Source organism: Oncorhynchus tshawytscha, linkage group LG12 (genome assembly GCF_018296145.1).
Source record: "Oncorhynchus tshawytscha isolate Ot180627B linkage group LG12, Otsh_v2.0, whole genome shotgun sequence".
In the NCBI taxonomy this organism is placed as follows: Eukaryota; Metazoa; Chordata; class Actinopteri; order Salmoniformes; family Salmonidae; genus Oncorhynchus; species Oncorhynchus tshawytscha.
In genome coordinates, this window is record NC_056440.1 from 28,585,600 (window position 1) to 28,604,012 (window position 18,413).

At 41.9% G+C, this 18,413-nt stretch overlaps 2 protein-coding genes across 3 annotated transcripts in view; both read right to left on the reverse strand.

Moving 5' to 3' along the window:
* Positions 1–11,039, reverse strand: part of LOC112262882 (MLX interacting protein) — a 53,056-nt gene extending 42,017 nt beyond the window's left edge. The window contains 1 exon segment of the mRNA XM_024438705.2: positions 9,617–11,039. Within this exon segment, the coding sequence (XP_024294473.2) occupies positions 9,617–9,933 (317 nt within the window). The 5' untranslated portion in view covers positions 9,934–11,039.
* Positions 11,040–11,165: 126 nt separating this feature from the next.
* LOC121847935 (B-cell CLL/lymphoma 7 protein family member A-like) lies at positions 11,166–18,360 on the reverse strand. Of its 2 annotated transcripts, none has more exons than XM_042331564.1 (6): positions 18,152–18,360; positions 17,220–17,301; positions 16,893–16,989; positions 16,626–16,805; positions 14,110–14,213; positions 11,166–11,925 (listed from the first exon to the last, which is right to left on the reverse strand). In XM_042331564.1, exons 1-6 carry the CDS (start codon positions 18,241–18,243, stop codon positions 11,851–11,853), a joined length of 630 nt encoding a protein of 209 aa, XP_042187498.1. In that variant the 5' UTR covers positions 18,244–18,360; the 3' UTR covers positions 11,166–11,850. The 2 variants fall into 2 exon arrangements, with proteins under 2 accessions (XP_042187498.1, XP_042187499.1); XM_042331565.1 differs by lacking the exon at positions 18,152–18,360 and adding an exon at positions 17,975–18,107.
* Positions 18,361–18,413: the final 53 nt, after the last annotated feature.

Genomic DNA, 18,413 nt, shown 5'->3' on the forward strand with positions numbered 1-18,413 from the left:
CCTAGACGTTTCCACTTCACAATAACAGCACTTACAGTTGACTGTAAGACAGTCGTGAAGTTGGCACGACAAAGCCTATTCGCCCACGGGAAACTAAAAAGATTTGGCATGGGTCCTGAGATCCTCAAAAGGTTCTACAGCTGCAACATCGAGAGCATCCTGATTGGTTGCATCACTGCCTGGTACGGCAATTGCTCGGCCTCTGACCGCAAGGCACTACAGAGGGTAGTGCGTACGGCCCAGTACATCACTGGGGCTAAGCTGCCTGCCATCAGGAACCTCTACACCAGGCGGTGTCAGAGGAAGGCCCTAACAATTGTCAAAGACCCCAGCCACCCTAGTCATAGACTGTTCTCTCAACTACTGCATGGCAAGCGGTACCATAGTAGAGGTCGACCGATTCATCGGAATGGCCGATTAATTAGAGTCGATTTCAAGTTTTCATAACAATCGGAAATTGGTATTTTTGTGCGCCGATTTGCAGATTTTTTTTTTTACACCATTATTTAATCTTTATTTAACCAGGCAAGTCCGCTAAGAACACATTCTTATTTTCAATGACGGCCTAGGAAAGGTGGGTTAACTGCCTCGTTCAGGGGCAGAAAGACAGATTTTCACCTTGTCAGCTCGGGGGATCCAATCTTGCAACCTTACAGTTAACTAGTCCAACGCAATTAACGACCTGCCTCTCTCTCGTTGCACTCCACAAGGAGACTGCCTGTTACGCAAATGCAGTAAGCCAAGGTAAGTTGCTAGCTAGCATTAAAACTTATCTTATAAAAAACAAACAATCATAATCACTAGTTAACTGCACATGGTTGATGATATTACTAGATATTATCTAGCGTGTCCTGTGTTGCATATAATCTGACTGAGCATACAAGCATACAAGTATCTGACTGAGCGGTGGTAGGCAGAAGCAGGCGCGTAAACATTCATTCAAACAGCACTTTCGTGCTTTTTGCCAGCAGCTCTTCGTTGTGCATCAAGCATTGCGCTGTTTATGACTTCAAACCTATCAACTCCCGAGATGATGCTGGTGTGACCGAAGTGAAATGGCTGGCTAGCTGGCGCGCGCTAATAGCGTTTCAAACTTCACTCGCTCTGAGCCTTGGGGTGGTTGTTTCCCTTGCTCTGCATGGGTAATGCTGCTTCGATGTGGTGGCTGTTGTCGTTGTGTTGCTGGATTGAGCCCAGGGAGGAGCGAGGAGAGGGACGGAGGCTACACTGTTACACTGGCAATACTAAAGTGCCTAAAAGAACATCCAATAGTCAAAGGTTAATGAAATACAAATGGTATAGAGGGAAATAGTCCTATAATAACTACAACCTAAAACTTCTTACCTGGGAATATTGAAGACTCATGTTAAAAAGAACCACCAGCTTTCATATGTTCTCATGTTCTGAGCAAGGAACTGAAACATTAGCTTTCTTACATAGCACATATTGCACTTTTACGTTCTTCTCCAACACTTTGTTTTAGCATTATTTAAACCAAATTTAACATGTTTCATTATCTACTTGAGGCAAAATTGATTTTATTGATGTATTATATTAAGTTAAAATAAGTGTTAATTCAGTATTGTTGAAATTGTCATTATTACAAATGTAAAAAATAAAATAAAAAATAAATAAAAATTGACCGATTAAATCGGCATCGGCTTTTTGGGGCTCCAATAATCGGTATCGGCGTTGAAAAACCATAATCGGTCGACCATATACCAGAGTGCCAAGACTAGGACAAAAAGGCTTCTCAACAGTGTGTACCCCCAAGCAATAAGACTCCTGAACAGGTAATCAAATGGCTACCCAGACTATTTGCATTGTGTGCCTCCGCCCCAACCCCTCTTTTTATGCTGCTGCTACTCTCTGCTTATCATATCTGCATAGTCACTTTAACTACCGTAATTTCCGGACTATAAGCCGCTACTTTTTTCCCACGCTTTGAACCTCGCGGGTTTATACAATGACGCGGCTAATTTATGGATTTTTCCCGCTTTCACAAGATTCATGCCGCCAAAAAGCTGAGCACAGTCACATAATGTGACGTAAATCGAGCACGCTCTAACTTCCCATCATTCTGATTACGGTAGTCATTTTGTCACCCTCATCACGGCAAAGACACGACGAAATGCATATGATGCAGCTTTCAAGTTGAAGGCGATCGATCTGGCTGTTGGAAAAGGAAATAGAGCTGCTGACAGCGTGGAGCATTGTCAAAAAATCCACCATCATCAACGGGTTTCGAAAGGCTGGATTGCTGCGTGTTGATCCAACATCGGATGAAGCAATTCTGAGGCTATTCAACTCCGACACCGAAGGAGATGACTTCAGTGGTTTCAGTGCACAGGAGGAGGAAGATAGTGACCAATGACTTTCTTGGTAGGCTACCGTTTAATTTTTGTTACAAGCCGTGTTTCGTTAAAGCCTATTTATTTTTGTTACAAGCCGTGTTTTATTTAAAGGCTGTGTAAAGTTAATTTGTTTCAATGTACCGGTAGGCACCTGCGGCTTATAGACATGTGCGGCTTATTTATGTACAAAATACATATTCTTTAATAATTTATTGGGTGCGGTTTATATTCAGGTGTGCTTAATAGTCCAGCAATTACAGTATACATTCATGTACATACTACCTCAATTGGGCCGACCAACCAGTGCTCCCGCACATTGGCTAACCGGGCTATCTGCTTTGTGTCCCGCCACCCACCAACCCCTCTTTTACGCTACTGCTACTCTCTGTTCATCATACACGCATAGTCATTTTAACCATATCTACATACTACCTCAATCAGCCCGACTAACCGGAGCCTGTATGTAGACTAGCTACTGTATATAGCCTTGCTACTGTTATTTTTCACTGTCTTTTTACTGTTGTTTTATTTCTTTACTTAACCATTGTCCACCTAATACCTTTTTTGCACTATTGGTTAGAACCTGTAAGTAAGCATTTCGCTGTAAGGTCTACACCTGTTGTATTCGGCGCACGTGACAAATTAACTTTGATTTGGTACCCTGTGTATATAGCCAAACTATCCTTAATCATTGCGTATTTATTATTACGCACTTTACTTTTCTATTATTTCTCCATTTTTCTTCTCTGTGCATTGTAGGGAAGGGCCTGTAAGTAAGCACTTCACTGTTTAATCTACACCTGTTGTTTACGAAACATGTGACGGCTAAAATGTGATTTGATTTGATCCAAGTGTAGTCTGCAGTAAAACTGGGGCAAAGGTTGAGGGATGGGCGATGGATAGTGCCAACCCGTGGCAAGCAGAGAGCCGTAAAGGGGATGCGATTCCTCTGACACAGGTGTCCTATCATGTGTTGACAGGAGTTGAGGGGTGCTAAGGAGGAGCAACAATTACTTCTATCGCAAAACCCCGGTCAAAAAAGTGGTGCTCAGGCTGTTTGCATTGCCTGGGCATCTGGTGTTAAGTGTCCTGCTCCACACTCAGCACATTAAGCATGGCTAAACAAAGGCTGTAAAATCACAACTGTTGATTTGAGCAGCAATGCATCAGTCTACTCTAGGCTGATGGGGAGAAGGAGAAGGAGATATTATGGGTGTGTAGCCCTTGCTCTAAAAATACCGGCTGCCCCAAATTAACATGCTGCCTGCAATTTACAAATGCATGTGGAGACCCTCTTGGAGCAGCTGGCCTTTCACCTAAGAGGTTAAGAGAGACAAGCACACCAAGATGAGCCTCTAACACAGGGTTTTTCTCTGCTCTGTTCTAGGGGACCTTCTGTGCACAGCATTTTAAATTTCTTCAACTAGGCCTATTTTAGATTAGACAGGGTTTAAACATGATTTGAATAAATCACCAAATTGCTGTAGCTAAATTAGGTTTAACTGTCAAAACTGCTAAGCAAACTTTGCAAAGTTACCCATACCAGTCCTGTCCAGTAGCACAGGACCATATTACTGCAACAGCAGACTGTTGACCTTGGGACCACTTCACAACACATGATTTAAAATGCCTATTATCGCATACCGCCCAAACAGATCCACAGATGACACAATCTCTATTGCACTGCCCTTTCCCACCTGGACAAAAGGAACACCTACATGAGAATACTGTTCATTGACTACAGTTCAGCGTTCAACACCATAGTGCCCTCCAAGCTAATCACTAAGCTGGGAGTGAACACCTCACTCTGCAACTGGATCCTGGATTTCCTGATGGGACGCCCCCAGGTTGTGAGGGTAGGCAACAACATACCCGTCACTCTGACGATCAACACGGGGGCCGCTCAGGGGTGCGTGATTAGTCCCCTCCTGTACTCCCTATTCACCCACGACTGCGTGGCAGCGCACGACTCCAACACTGTCATTAAGTTTGCAGACGACACAACAGTGGTAGGCCTGATCACAGACAACGAGACAATCTATAGGGAGGAGGTCAGAGACCAGGTAGTGTGGTGCTAGGGCAATAACCGCTCCCTCAACGTCAGCAAGACAAAGGAGCTGATCTTGGACTACAGGAAACGGAGGGCCGAGCACGTCCCCATTCATATCGACAGGGCTGTAATGGAGCGAGACGAGAGCTTCAAGTTCCTCTGTGTCCACATCACTAAGGCGCTATCATAGTCCAAACCAGGGTTTCCATTAGGAAAATGTGTCGCCAGACATTTGACCAGCAGCTTGGGATGTTAACCTCTAATTTGCCCAGTCATACTTATCGGTCTATAGGGTAATTAGCAAAATTTTCTGGAATTCAATTGCTGCGTGTGTATTTTCATTAATCGTCATGCTTAGAGCTTTGGCAGTCACAACATTTCGTCAGCTGGTGATTGTCAAGCAAATAACTGTCGGTCTCACGGTAATTGACCATGAACTAACGTAAACACATTTATCATCTCCTGGCTTCCACACAAGCCACTGATTCTGACCTTTGGAACATCTAAAATAGAAAAGGATATTTTCTCCAAACGATTTGAGGGAGTGCACACAAGGCTATTCTGTGTTGAGCGCTTAACAAAGAAATAGGTACTTCTATATGCTCTGGGTTCTCTGGGCGCGAACCCAGAGTCTCCGGTGGCACAGCTAGCACTGTGATGCAGTGCCCTAGTCCACACCGAAGGCCCAAAAGGTGCATTTTTATGGTGAAAATTATCATCCCAAACTGGAAACACACACTGTTTATGTATAACCGTTTGGCTCTACACCCCTTGTAAAGTGGATTAATGTGCTTAATTTTAAGAAGTTATTTTGGCCACTTCAGTTGTGACACAAACCTTATCAAAACATATTGGCCTATGGTCTAGGCTACATGAGGTGTGTGACTATGATTAGAAAAAGTTGCCAAAAAAAGGCAACGTTTCTTATGCTGGGCTAATATTGTCACCCATCAGACTATTCTTGGTTAAATCTAGTCTTTACATATACATGTTCCATTTTATTTGATATAGAATGGACCATAAGCAAGCATCTGTCTTGAAACAGGGGCAGCCTATAGAAAGCTTTTAGTAAAGGCCATCCCTCTGTTTTCTCACAAAATTGCATGTTGCACAACATGAGCTCTTATGAAGTCTTTGATTAGATGTTCTATTACATTTGCATTGATGTCAGAGTGATTAGAGGGACAATAGAGTGCCGAGTACCAGGCAGTTAGCAAGTTTGGTAGGCTACTAATGACCATCAGCAGCATCAGAGCTCATAGAATCCTAATTTACCATGACTAAAAGCTCACGTGAAATTTGACTGCCTTCATGACTAGTGACCACCGGTGTGGTGGTAATACGGGGTCACCGCAACAGTCTTAGTCATGCATCTCATTTATCACACAGGCACAACATACAGAGACTAGTTTGAGGAGCAGAATAGCCCACCACCTGTCAGACAGCACGAGAGTAGCTCCTCAAAAAGTCTCTAGGCTACTGGAGTGAAACCTGCTTTTGTAAGCCCAGTCATTGCGCAACATACATTTCAAATGCAATCACGTGTTAACTTGAGGCCATGATAAAAATGAGCTATTTTTATTTCTCAATCTCAACTTGTAATTAAATCTCACCTCCCATTTGCCATTCAGGTGTATAGGCCATAGCCTGCCTACCTTTGACTATCAGCGAGGAACCCACCACTTTGCAATGTGAGCTTGAGGCAGTATATTTGTTTGAAACCTGAAAGTTTTACTTTACTTCAAATGAGGCATGTCTTACCTTTCTTCAAAGTAGCCTTGCAAAAATCCATCTGTAGAAACGTGAAGGCAATTATTTTCTAAAGACTTCCTCGTGCCATTAACCAGCATTTCTCCAGTTCTAGTGTTTTTCTTATCAACTCTCTTTTGTTGTCCAGAAGCCAAAGGCACAATCCTAGTAATTTCAGTAACCCATCAGTTGTTGCTATTAAATACCCCTTCTTTCTAAGATTCTAATTCGCATTAGGTTTAGAAAAGCATTTTCCGCTAATTGCACTTTGACAAATGTTTGAAAATGTTGTTTTATTAGCTGCTCTAGCCTTTTGAACTATAACAGGATAGGCTTGCTATTGATGCACGTTTCCATTAAGCTCTTAATGAAAAATGTCCGGTCCTTGTATGCATGCACGGTATCAGAGAGGAAGAAGCAAAGCGAGAGGTTTCACTCGCGACAAAATCTGTCCAAAATAGGCCCAATGTGTTTCTATGGGCTTATTTTGGCCTAAGGTTGCCACCCGCCTTCCCACCTTGGGACAGCTCCCATTGCTAGGGTGGAAACATACGCATCGCGCCATTATATACAGATCTCTGATAGTACTTTCTGTTGGTGGCCAAATTTGACTGTTTTGATTTACTTTTTTACTGTTTCTTGACCGGTTAATTAGTCAGCAAAATTAACCAAAATATTCATTCCTACCAGCAGCATTTTAATCTACCAGACATTTGAGAAATGTACCGGACCCATATGCGTAGGGTGCATAACCTGATTAGGGTGTCCATTCACGTTGCTCAGAATGACAGAAATCACATTTAGATTATGGTCATTCATATTAACAGAACATGCAAGTCGAAGATGCAACGATGTGCGGTCCTTCTTACCAAATTCTAATGCGCACTTTGAAGATGCTTAGACTAACTGTCCACATTTACTTTTCCTCAGCCTACAAGACGAGAAACAAACATCAAAATCACTACCTTATGTCAAACTACTATCCCCTTTAGTAGAAAAGTTTACCTATTCTATTGGTCATCTTGTCGAGAAAGAAAGCCCATTCCAAACTGACTCTGGGACAGTTGTGGGACGACGGATGCCAAATTCATACAACCAGCAGACCTAGCTATGTAAAAATAACTTTAAAAAGCAATGAGTGATGCAACAGTTTAGAAGGTTTATGTTAAAATGTTGATAAACTACTGCCTTGTGCTCACAGCAATGCGCACAAGGCAGTAGGCTACGCTTAAACGTTTGCTCCATAATGCAATTAGTTGGAAAACACTTGTCAAAAGCCCACCACACATGCATGCAGTTTAACCTGACAGACTAAAAATCTGTTTGAAATCTAGGAAGAGGGGAGATCTAATAGGCAGCAACTAGCATGGGTTGCTAATATGGCTAGGATTGTGCCTTCCGCAACTGGACAATGAAATAAAGTTGATATAAAATAATTGCCTCCACGGATATGGTCTGATTATTGCTAGGCTACTTTGAAGCAAGGCAAGTAAATACAGACCCCTTGACTTTATCCACATGTTGTTATGTTACAGCCTTACTCTAAAATTGATTAAATTGTTTCCCCCCCTCATCAATCTACACACAATACCCTATAATAATGTAAACCGTTTTAGAAATGTTTGCAAATGTATTAAGAATTTTAAAAACTTTAATATCACCTAAGTATTCAGTCCCTTTACTATTTACTTTGTTGAAGCATCTTTGGCAGCGATTACAGGAGAACCATCCGGAAGGACAACAATCTCTGGAGCACTCCACCAATCAGGCCTTTATGGTAGTGGCCAGACAGAAGCCACTCCTCAGTAAAACACACTTCACAGCCCGCTTGGAGTTTGCCAAAAGGCACCTAAACGACTCTCAGACCATGAGAAACAAGATTCTCTGGTCTGATGAAACCAAGATTGAACTCTTTGGCCTGAATGTGGAGGAAACCTGGCATCATCTCTATGTTGAAGCATGGTGGTGGCAGCATCATGCTGTGGGGATGTTTTTCAGCAGCAGGGAGAATAGTCAGGATCTAGGGAAAGATGAACAGAGCAAAGTACAGAGAGATCCTTGATACAAGCCCGCTCAGGACCTCAGACTGGGGCAAAGGTTCACCGTCCAACAGGACAATGACCCGAAGCACACAGCCAAAACAATGCAGGAGTGGCTTGGGGACAAATCTTTGAAGGTCCTTGAGTGGTCCAGCCAGAGCCCAGTCTTGAACCCGATTTCTGGAGAGACCTGAAAATAGCTGTGCAGCAACACTCCCCATCCAACCTGACAGAGCTTGAGAGGATCTGCAGAGAAGAATGGGAGAAACTCCCCAAATACAGGTGTGCCAAGCTTGTAGTATCATACCCAATAAGACTCAAAGCTGTAATCGCTGCCAAAGGTGCTTCAACAAAGTACTGAGTAAAGGGTCTGAATACTTACGTAATATTTCACCCCCACCCCCCAACATTTAATGTAACAAATGTGGAAAAAGTCTGAAGGGGGGTCTGAATACTTTCCAAATGTACTGTATCAACTAGCTATAGGACAACCACTTCAAAACCTTGTTTCTTATGATTAATTGTTTTACTGTCATTCTTCTACACTTCCAATGCTTAGGTTTTGTTTTAGCATATTTTACTTTCAGTTTTGAACACCAGCTTCAAACTGCTGAAAATACAATATTTGTATTTATGGAAAATACACATTTCACAACGAGTTAGGTGGTCAAATAAATCTACACTATACTTGCTTGTTTTGTCACAAACTGAAATTAGGCGAACCATCCACCCTACTCGTTTTTAATTTAAGTAACCATCTGTAACCATACCAAACATATACTAATTTAAGCCTCTCTGATTTACATTTACTATGTTACTTCTAGTCTATGAGACCAAGCTGTATTATTACGCGTTTTACTTTTCTATTATTTCTCAATTTTCTCTCTGCATTGTTGGGAAGGGCCCCTAAGAAGGCATTTTACTGTTGGTCGACACTTGTTTACGAAGCATTTGAAGACTATAAATGTATTTGATTCTCATCTGGCATTGGACTCCACATGCAACTGTTGCAGTTATTGGAATTATTACATATAAAGCATTAGACTGTATGCGTGTTTTATGGCACTACTGTAGCCAATACTTTTTTAGAAAATTGTTCTGGAAATGTAGACTCGTGACTAGGTACACCTCATGCTTTGTATTTGGGCGTGGATTCTGATGCTCGAGACAGATACTGGAAAAGTAAATACTCGTCCAATTTGTGTTTTGCTTAAATAGAAAACCAAACAACAGCTAACTAAGGATAATTTGGTAGCTATGTATTGAAAACCCCAAGTCATAGTTCAAAATGTAGCCCATCTTTAAATGCCATGGTGGTACATGCTTGCATTGTTAGCCTTTCAAAGGCCAGGCAGCTAGCCTGATATCTAGTTAGCTAAAGTTAAACTTTTAGTTTATTTACGAGAAGGAATGAAGACACAAACCTGTATGCAAGGGTCATGCATTCGAAAAGTTTTGTTAAGGACGCGTCAATGGAGAGATGTGATGTGCTGGTCTTCCCGAAGTGATACGTCCGACAGGTTTGTTTGTTGACTGTGTCAAAGTCGTAGCCTTTTTTTGGTGGGTGTTCAATGTGCGGCGAGGACACCATGAAATGACCACTGTGGATAATCTGTGACTCTCGTCCATCCGATTTCTTAACCACCAAATTAGACTCCTCCGTGTCCGAGTCATCGTCCTGCTCCTGCTTGACACTCACTGTGGAACGTCGGTATTGTCTTAGCTCACTAGTGGTAGCCATATCTTAGCTAGCTGTTATTCTGGACCTATTTGCTAGCTGTTCTCATAGTTAGCGAGTTAAAACAAAGTGAATATTATTTATGCATGTTCGAATACATTTTCCCGTGTTGTTTGACCCTTTGAGATATACACGTTGAATTGTTGGCAGCCAGTCTTTGGAGTATGTCCTCTTTTTCTGGTAGGCTAGCATCAGCTAACAAAAGTGTTGCTAGTGTCGAGGGATTTCCAGTGGGACCAACTGCGCCGTCATGTCTGCAAACGTGATTGGATGGAGTCACAGAAACACCCTCCACTCGAGAGCAGCAGGCTCAAAATAACTAGCCTGGTTGCCAGTCTCTGTTCAGCTAACCTAATGTAGCAGGCGTAAATAGCTATCTATATAATTCCACCCCATGTCATGTTTGGTAGACATGGAATACAAACAGTAGAATGTTAGAGACTGGTACCCAGACTAGGAGTGTCTGACTTTCGTTGTTTGTAAATGACATATTTTCAAGTGTAATCTTGATTGCTTTATGGACATAGCTAAATACTTGTTTCATGTGTGTACATCAGAGATAATCAACTAAATTCCGTTTTTTCTTTTTCTTGAGCGAATGGTCGGGACATGATTACAAATAATTTGAAGACTGCAACAGATATGACTAAAACAATTTCAAACCTAGTTTACGTTTGAATACGATCACGTGGTGCTAATTTCCTGGTGTTTTTACAGTCAGGTCCAGCAAGGAACATTCCGTATAAGTGCACCCGGAAAGTATTCAGACCCCTTGATCTTTTCCACATTTTGCTACGTTCCAGCCTTTTCCTAAAATTGATTAAATACGAAATGTAGAATAAGGCTTTTATTGTAACAAAATATGGAAAAGGTCAAGGGGTCTGAGTACTTCGCAAATGCACTGTATAAAATTGTTTTGTTTAGAAAACTTCTGGGGCCAAATAAAACTACCTGTGAGGCAAACTCAGCCTGCCCGTTGGGGAACCTTAGTGTACATGATATGGCAACATGCTGCCTACACTCTGCATTGTAGCTGTGTAACAGGTTTAAACTTATTTTTACATTATAGAATCAATACCAACTGAAATGTATATACAATAAAAACAACATAAGGGTCCCAAAAGACAATAGTCAACATTAGACTTTCTGTAGCCAGGCCATAATTTAAAATGGCATTTTTAGCTGTGCAAAGACTAACGAGGAAACAACTATTTAGGCTACTTACATTTTTCAAATAAAAGGTTATACTTAGTTTAATAATCTATACATAGTGTTGCCAGCACTGCTGGACTCCAGTGAGGTATTCAAAGAGCCATCTATAACCAAACAGCCTACATATGCACTGAAAAATGCTTTACAGGTTAACGAAAACTGGGCACTTGTTATACCAGATTGAAGTATACATACAATTTAAACAAATCAACATGTTTTTCATTATTCTGGTAATTCAAGGTACACAACTAATCTGGTAACAGGACTATGCTACAAGTGAGTTTCCATAAGAGGAGAAAAGGAAATAGATATGCGACTGACTGAATGGCACTAAATATGTAGGTATTGTCTTTAGTTAAATTAACTAAATGTTTTACTGTCAAAGTAATAAACAGAACAGCAGCAGAACCAACAGATCTTAAGAGGATTCAAACAGTGTGTTGACCCGCATGAACAAAAACTAAATATATGTACATATACTTAAGAACAAAAATAGCGGATGTGTGGCAAAATGAGATTTAGCTGCAGTTTAGGTCGACACTGCCCCATCCAGCAGATCCTGGTTTAGTTTAAGTTTTAAAGTCTTTTTTGGGGTAGAGGTGGGTGCTGGATGTCACTTGGACCAATTCAGAAGAATAAAGAAATTAAGACACAGGAGGGCTGAGGACATGGCAACAGATCAAGGAATTGGTGATGGTAAAAGACAAGTTAGCTGGTTTTGAGGAAATCTGAGGGAGTTTCCAACTTCCCCTTCTTATTGGGAGGAGTGCCATCTTCAGATTCCTGCAAAAATAAAAAATATATTTCAGGAAACATTTAAGCTTCTCATGAAAATACTAAATGTCAAAATGAGTTTCATTATACTGCATCAATCAAATTTCTAATTGACTAAAACATACAGTTAACTGCCAAAATAAAGGAAACAACACCATAAGACATCATAAGTGTCTTATGGTGTTGGGCCACCACAGCCTGCCAGAACAGCTTCAATGCACCTTAAAGTTCCAGACACTTGTAGAATCTACGCTACTGTAGGCATGTGACACCATTCCTCTACGAGAAATTCCATCTGGTGTTTGTTGATTGTGGTGGAAAATGCAGTCTCAGGCACCGCTCCAGAATCTCTCAAGTGTTCAATTGGGTTGAGTTCTGGTAACTGAGACAGACACACCCTTTAAACCCCCTATGCTCATTTGAGACCCCTCAAACTCACAGATCTCTTCTAGGCATGGTAATCAAAATAATAGGCAACTGGTCATTTTTATACCCTAAGCATGATGGGATGTCAATTGCTTACTTAACTCAGGAACCAAACCAAACCTGTGTGGAAGCACTTGCTTTCAATATACTTTGTATCCCTCATTTACTCAAGTGTTTCCTTTATTTTGGCAGTGACAGTGCATTCAGAAAGTTCAGACCCTGTGACTTATTTCCACATTGTTACGTTACAGCCTTATTCTAAAATGGATCACATTGGTTTTTTGCCCCCCATCAATCTACACACTACCCCATAATGACAAAGCAAAAACAGGTTTAGACATTTTTGCAAATGTATTAAAAAATAAAATAAAAACTGAAGTACCCTTTACTCGGTACTTTGTTGAAGCACCTTTGGCAGAGATTACAGCCTTGAGTCTTCTTGGGTATGACGCAACAAGCTTGGTACACCTGTATTTGGGGAGTTTCTCCCATTCTTTTCTGCAGATCCTCTCAAGCTCTGTCAGGTTGGATGGGGAGCGTTGCTGCACAGCTATTTTCAGGTCTCTCCAGAGATGTTAGATTGGGTTCAAGTCCGGGCTCTGGCTGAGCCACTCAAGGACATTCAGATACTTGTCCCCAAGCCACTCCTGCCTTGTCTTGGCAGTGTGCTTAGGGTCGTTGTCCTGTTGGACGGTGAACCTTCTCCCCCAGTCGGAGGTCCTGAGCGCTCTGGAGCAGGTTATCATCAAGGATCTCTCTGTACTTTGCTCCATTCATCTTTCCCTTGATCCTGACTAGTCTCCCAGTCTCTGCCACTGAAAAAAAACACAGCATGATGCTGCCACCGCCATGCTTCACTGTAGAGATAGTGGCATTCAGGCCAAGGAGTTCAATCTTGGTTTCCTCGGACCAGAGAAACTTGTTTCTCATGGTTCGAGAGTCCTTTAGGTGCCTTTTGGCAAACTCAAAGCGGGCATTTACATGCCTTGTATTGAGAAGTGGCTTCTTTCTGGCCATTCTATCTTAAAGGCCTAATTGGTGGAGTGCTGCTGAGATGGTTGTCCTTCTGGAAGGTTCTCCCATCTCCACAGAGGAACTCTGGAGCTCTGTCAGAGTGACCATCGGGGTTCTTGGTCACCTCTCTGACCAAGGCCCTTCTTCCTCGATTGCTCAGTTTTTGGCTGGGTGGCCAGCTCTAGGAAGAGCCTTGATGCTTCCAAACTTCTTCCAGGCCACTGTGTTCTTGGGGACCTTCAATGCTGCAGACATTTTTTTGGTACCATTCCCCAGATCTGTGCCGACACAATCCTGTCTCGGAGCTCTATGGACAATTCCTTCAACCTCATGGCTTGGTTTTTGCTCTGATTATGCACGGTCAACTGTGGGACCTTATATGGACAGGTGTGCGCCTTTCCAAATCATGTGCAGTCAATTGAATTTACCACAGGTGGACTCCAAACAAGTTGTATAAACATCAAGGATGACCAATGGAAACAGGATGCACCGGAGCTCAATTTAGAGTTTCATAGCAATGGGTCTGAATATGTAAATAAGTTGTTTCATTTTCAATACATTTGCAAAAAATGTCAATCTGTTTTTGTTTTGTCATTATGGGGTACTATGTGTAGATTGAGGACATTTAAAAATATATAGAATAAGGCTGTAATGTAACAAAATGTGGAAAAAGTCAAGGGGGCTGAATACTTTCCAAATGCACTATACCTGTACAAAGATATTCTAGTCTTGGATGGTGGTGGAGGGGAGCACCTGAGAATCTTGAGGAGTGTCCGAGGATGGTTCATTCCTTCCCGTGGACCTTCGGTCTCTCTTAGGTGTGCTTGTGTTTGAAAATGCTGAGGGGTGAACATTTCCTGCAATTCCAGAGCGTCTGTCTCAGTAACCATGGGAGACAATATGCTTTAAGCAAATAGAATAAGAAAACAATTCAAGTGTTTGTATACTATCCCTACTACTTCTGTAACAGTTCTGAGCAAAAGATAACATACAATTCTAACAAGGGGCAACTGCAAGTGAATTTTCTGTGTTATTCACTTTCCACAAAAGTTTCAACAAGTCGGCAATCAGTGGCCTTGCTTGCTGTGTATTATCGCAGGACTTGGTAGACAAGGCCTGTTTGCGAAATGTCCCAGGAAGATTTATTAACCTGTATTTTCTCCAAAATGAGATGACCAATTCTGGGTGATGACACAAATAGCCTATTGTAGCTAACTTCAAAGTCTACACTACAGCACCATCTTGTGGCAAGAAAGACGATGCGGAGTCACATCCATGTGCAGAACAAAGGGTTGATATTGGATTATGTTAAATACTCTTTTCAAGGGTGTTTAGCTTATAATGTGGTAAAAACTGCATCAATGACAAGTGGACGTACTGTAGTTTGAGTTTTGAACTCTGTCCTCAAACGGCATTAGCATGGCAGACCGTTTTGACAGCTTATTACTACAGAAACTACAGTAAGCCTTTGTGGGCTTGAACAAAGGATTTCACTATCTTCTCACCAGTCTAGTACATAACAGCTAAACTGTTCTCCAAATACACGACATGACCAAAAGTATATGGACACCTGGTTGTTGAACATCTCATTTCAAAATCATGGACATTACTATGGAGTTGGTTCCCCTTTGCTGCTATAACAGCCCCCACTCTTCTGGGAAGGCTTTCCACTAGATGTTGGAACATTGCTGCGGACTTGCTTCCATTCAGCCGATAGAACGTTAGTGCAGTCAGTGTTCAAATTCATCACAAAGGTGTTTGATGGTGTTGAGGTCAGGGCTCTGTGCAGGCCAGTCAAGTTCTTCCACACTGATCTTGACAAACCATTTCTGTATTGACCTCGCTGTGTTCATGGGGGCATTGTCATTCTGAAACAGGAAAGAGACTTCCCCCAACTCTAACTGTTGCCACAAAGTAGGAAGCACAGAATCGTATAGAATTTCATTGTATAGTGCAGCGTTAAGATTTCCCTTCTCTGGAACTAAAGGGCCTAGCTTGAGCCAAACAGCCCCAGACCATTATACCTCCTCCACCAAACTTTACAGTTGGCACTATGCATTGTGAAAGGTAGCGTTATCCTGGCATCCATCAAACCCAGATTCCGCCATTGGACTGCCAGATGGTGAAGCATGATTTATCACTCCAGACAATGCGTTTCCACTGCATCAGAGTCCAATGGCGGCGAGCTTTACACCACTCCAGCCGATGCTTGGCATTGCGCATGGTGATCTTAGGCTTGTGTGTGGCTGCTCGGCCATGGGAACCGATTTCATTAAGGTCCCGACGAACAGTTATTGTGCCGACGGTGCTTCCAGAGGCAGTTTGTAACTCAGTAGTGAGTGTTGCAACCGAGGACAGACTATTTTTAAGTGCTTCAGTATTCTGCAGTCACGTACTGTGAGCTTGATTGGCCTACCACTTTGCGGCTGAGCCGTTGTTGCTCCTAAATGTTTCCACTTCACAATAACAGCACTTACAGTTGACCAGGGCAGCTCTATCAGGGCAGAAATTTGACAAACTGACTTGTTAGAAAGGTGGCTATCCTATGACGGTGCTTTGTTGAAAGTCACCGAGCTCTTCAGTAAGGCCATTCTACTGCCAATATTAATCTATGGATATTGCATGGCTGTGTGCTCAATTTTATACACCTGTCAGAAACCGATGTGGCTGAAATAGCCGAATCCACTAATATATAGAGTATTTGACAAACTCTTGTTGCTCAGAGTACATGCTCAGACTTGAAGAAATCTCTCCGCAGATGCCCTCTTTATTTTAATTTTAACAATACTTCCATGTTTAGCATTTAATTGTATATTCTATAACCTCATCATTGATTATGGTTTGTCAATATGAATCTTTAGATGAAATATTTAAACAAAAACTTGCTCAATGTTTTCAAAGCCATTCTCTGTATGGTGATGGGTTAATTCTTAGAAATGTTGCTAATGCTGCCAATAACATTGGTGAAGACTGAAGAACATTTTGTTCACCTAATGTTCTTTATGAACCTCATCGCTACAAGCCATAACATGTACCCCTTTGACCTTGAGACAGCAGTGCAATTCCGGGATTATGGGGGCTGGGTGAAAGCAGTCTGCCTGTCAAGTTAAACCATATTTTTCGACAAGTTGGCACTACTCTTAGAAAATACCTCGAGGTAAGAACAAGAGCAGGGCTAACGAGGACAAGTTGCAGTATGTATATGGTATGGTTTAGTTTAAACGAAGGCAGCGCTATCCCTTTCTGTGCTAGGTAGCATATATACTGACCACTCTTGCTGTCTGTGCTCTTCAGCTGCTCTTTGCCAGGGGACTGACTCTGGTCACTCTTGGCCTCAATGCTGTCACTCTGGGAAGTTGCCATGGCCTCTTGGGCAGGGCTGGCACTGTTGCTGTTCTCCTGCTTCATGGGAGAGCAGTCAGCAATGGAGCTCTGGTTACTGTTATCATCTGAGAGATACAGAAAGTGACAGATGAATTTACAACTATTAATGAACCAAAGAACATTTTTAAGTATTTAGCCCTTTTTTAGCTTACCATGCATATCCATCATTCCGGGAGAAGAGCTGTTTTCTGGTGTTGTGATCTCCGACCCATACTTGTCATTGTTGGCTTTCTTCTTGTTTTTGCTCTTCTGCAAGATAGCACATACAATGCTGAAGTGGCGCTATTTATTACAGATTTATTAAGAATTACATAATGATGTACTTTATCTAAAAAAATAGATCATTGTGGACCAGTTTATGTAATTAGGAATTGGAAAAGACATGAGGAAAGGAAGCACATGTTGTTGATCATGCTACAAGGATCTGCAAATACTATTAAGCAAATGTGGTGCCCCCAAACACCCTATGGATGACTTACATCATTTGACTTGGGTTCGGTCACAGGCACCCACTTGTAGATTCGCAAGGATGTGTCGCCGACAGTTACCCATTTCTTCTCCCTGCATTAGTTACACAAGGAATTAACAACACTTGTTTGCAATTGATGTATTCAATTTGAAATGTCAACAAAACCCAATATTTTAGTTACCTATCAATTTAAATTTAAATTCCCAATAGAAAATGTCATGATACATTTACTTTGGCAAGTTCATTTGAGGTTTAGGAATTTGTTGTTACTTCTTTCTAGACCCAATGACTGCCTATAATAGCCTCAAATCAATTATTTCGGCTAAATTTAGTGGTGATTATACATTTAGGCTACTTGCAAGCAAATCCACATGACAGTAAACTCTATACATTTCAACTTAATTTAACTATAGGGGCCTATTATTAGTCATACAAAATAAAATTGTAAAGCAATTCGGGCTTTGCACAGTTCGTGTACCCACCACCACCGCACGCGCTCCCTCTATTTGGAGGACACAAAAGAATGAACCTCTCCAAGCGCTAAATTTAAAACCCCGCGAACATAAACTATTCTCACTATACCGCTGTCGTCGAACTACGGCTCTGAAATTAATATTGATACCATTCGAGCGGTGAAAAAGCAGTAATCTACCAGGCTTCTAGGGCATTACAGAATGCTCGAACAGCAAAGGCTTCATCTAACTGCAACGAAATGGCTTCTAGGTTCAACCCACATTTTTGTATGATTAGATGTAATATTCCTACATTATAAGTGTTTTAAGCGGCGACCTCCTCCCAGATCAAGGCGAGAGGGTGCAGTACACCTGAGCCGAGGTAGCATCCGACCAAATTTGATTTAGTGTGTATTTCGTTCTTTCTTCTCCTGGTCTCTCCTCCCCCCACTAGCATTGCTGCTCTCTTAGATAACGCGTTCCCTCTTACCAATTTCGTACTTTCTCAACAGCAGCCATAACCCGCTTGATGTCATCTTTCGCCCTACTCCGTGTCTCGGCGCGGACCGACCTGCCCGACATAGCTGCTATTGGTAAAATATTTTGTTAAACTCGCCGGCAGTTTAGACACAACGCAAACACACTGAAGAGAGCTCTAGGAGGAAGTAACGCGCCTGCGCCGTAAACAGCGCAAAGCGCTTCTACCGTTCTTTTATTGCTCAATGGCTTGCACGCACACTTTTTGGGTGTTT

What these genes read in the sequence shown, in the direction of transcription:
- LOC121847935 (XM_042331564.1), bottom strand. Translation starts at nt 18,243, where the DNA reads ATGTCGGGCAGGTCGGTCCGCGCCGAGACACGGAGTAGGGCGAAAGAT. An exon ending in CGGAATGATGGATATGCATG is followed by an intron (nt 16,806 to 16,892) that starts GTAAGCTAAAAA and finishes TGTATCTCTCAG; the next exon opens with ATGATAACAGTAACCAGAGC. An exon ending in ACACTCCTCAAGATTCTCAG is followed by an intron (nt 11,926 to 14,109) that starts GTGCTCCCCTCC and finishes TTATTTTTGCAG; the next exon opens with GAATCTGAAGATGGCACTCC.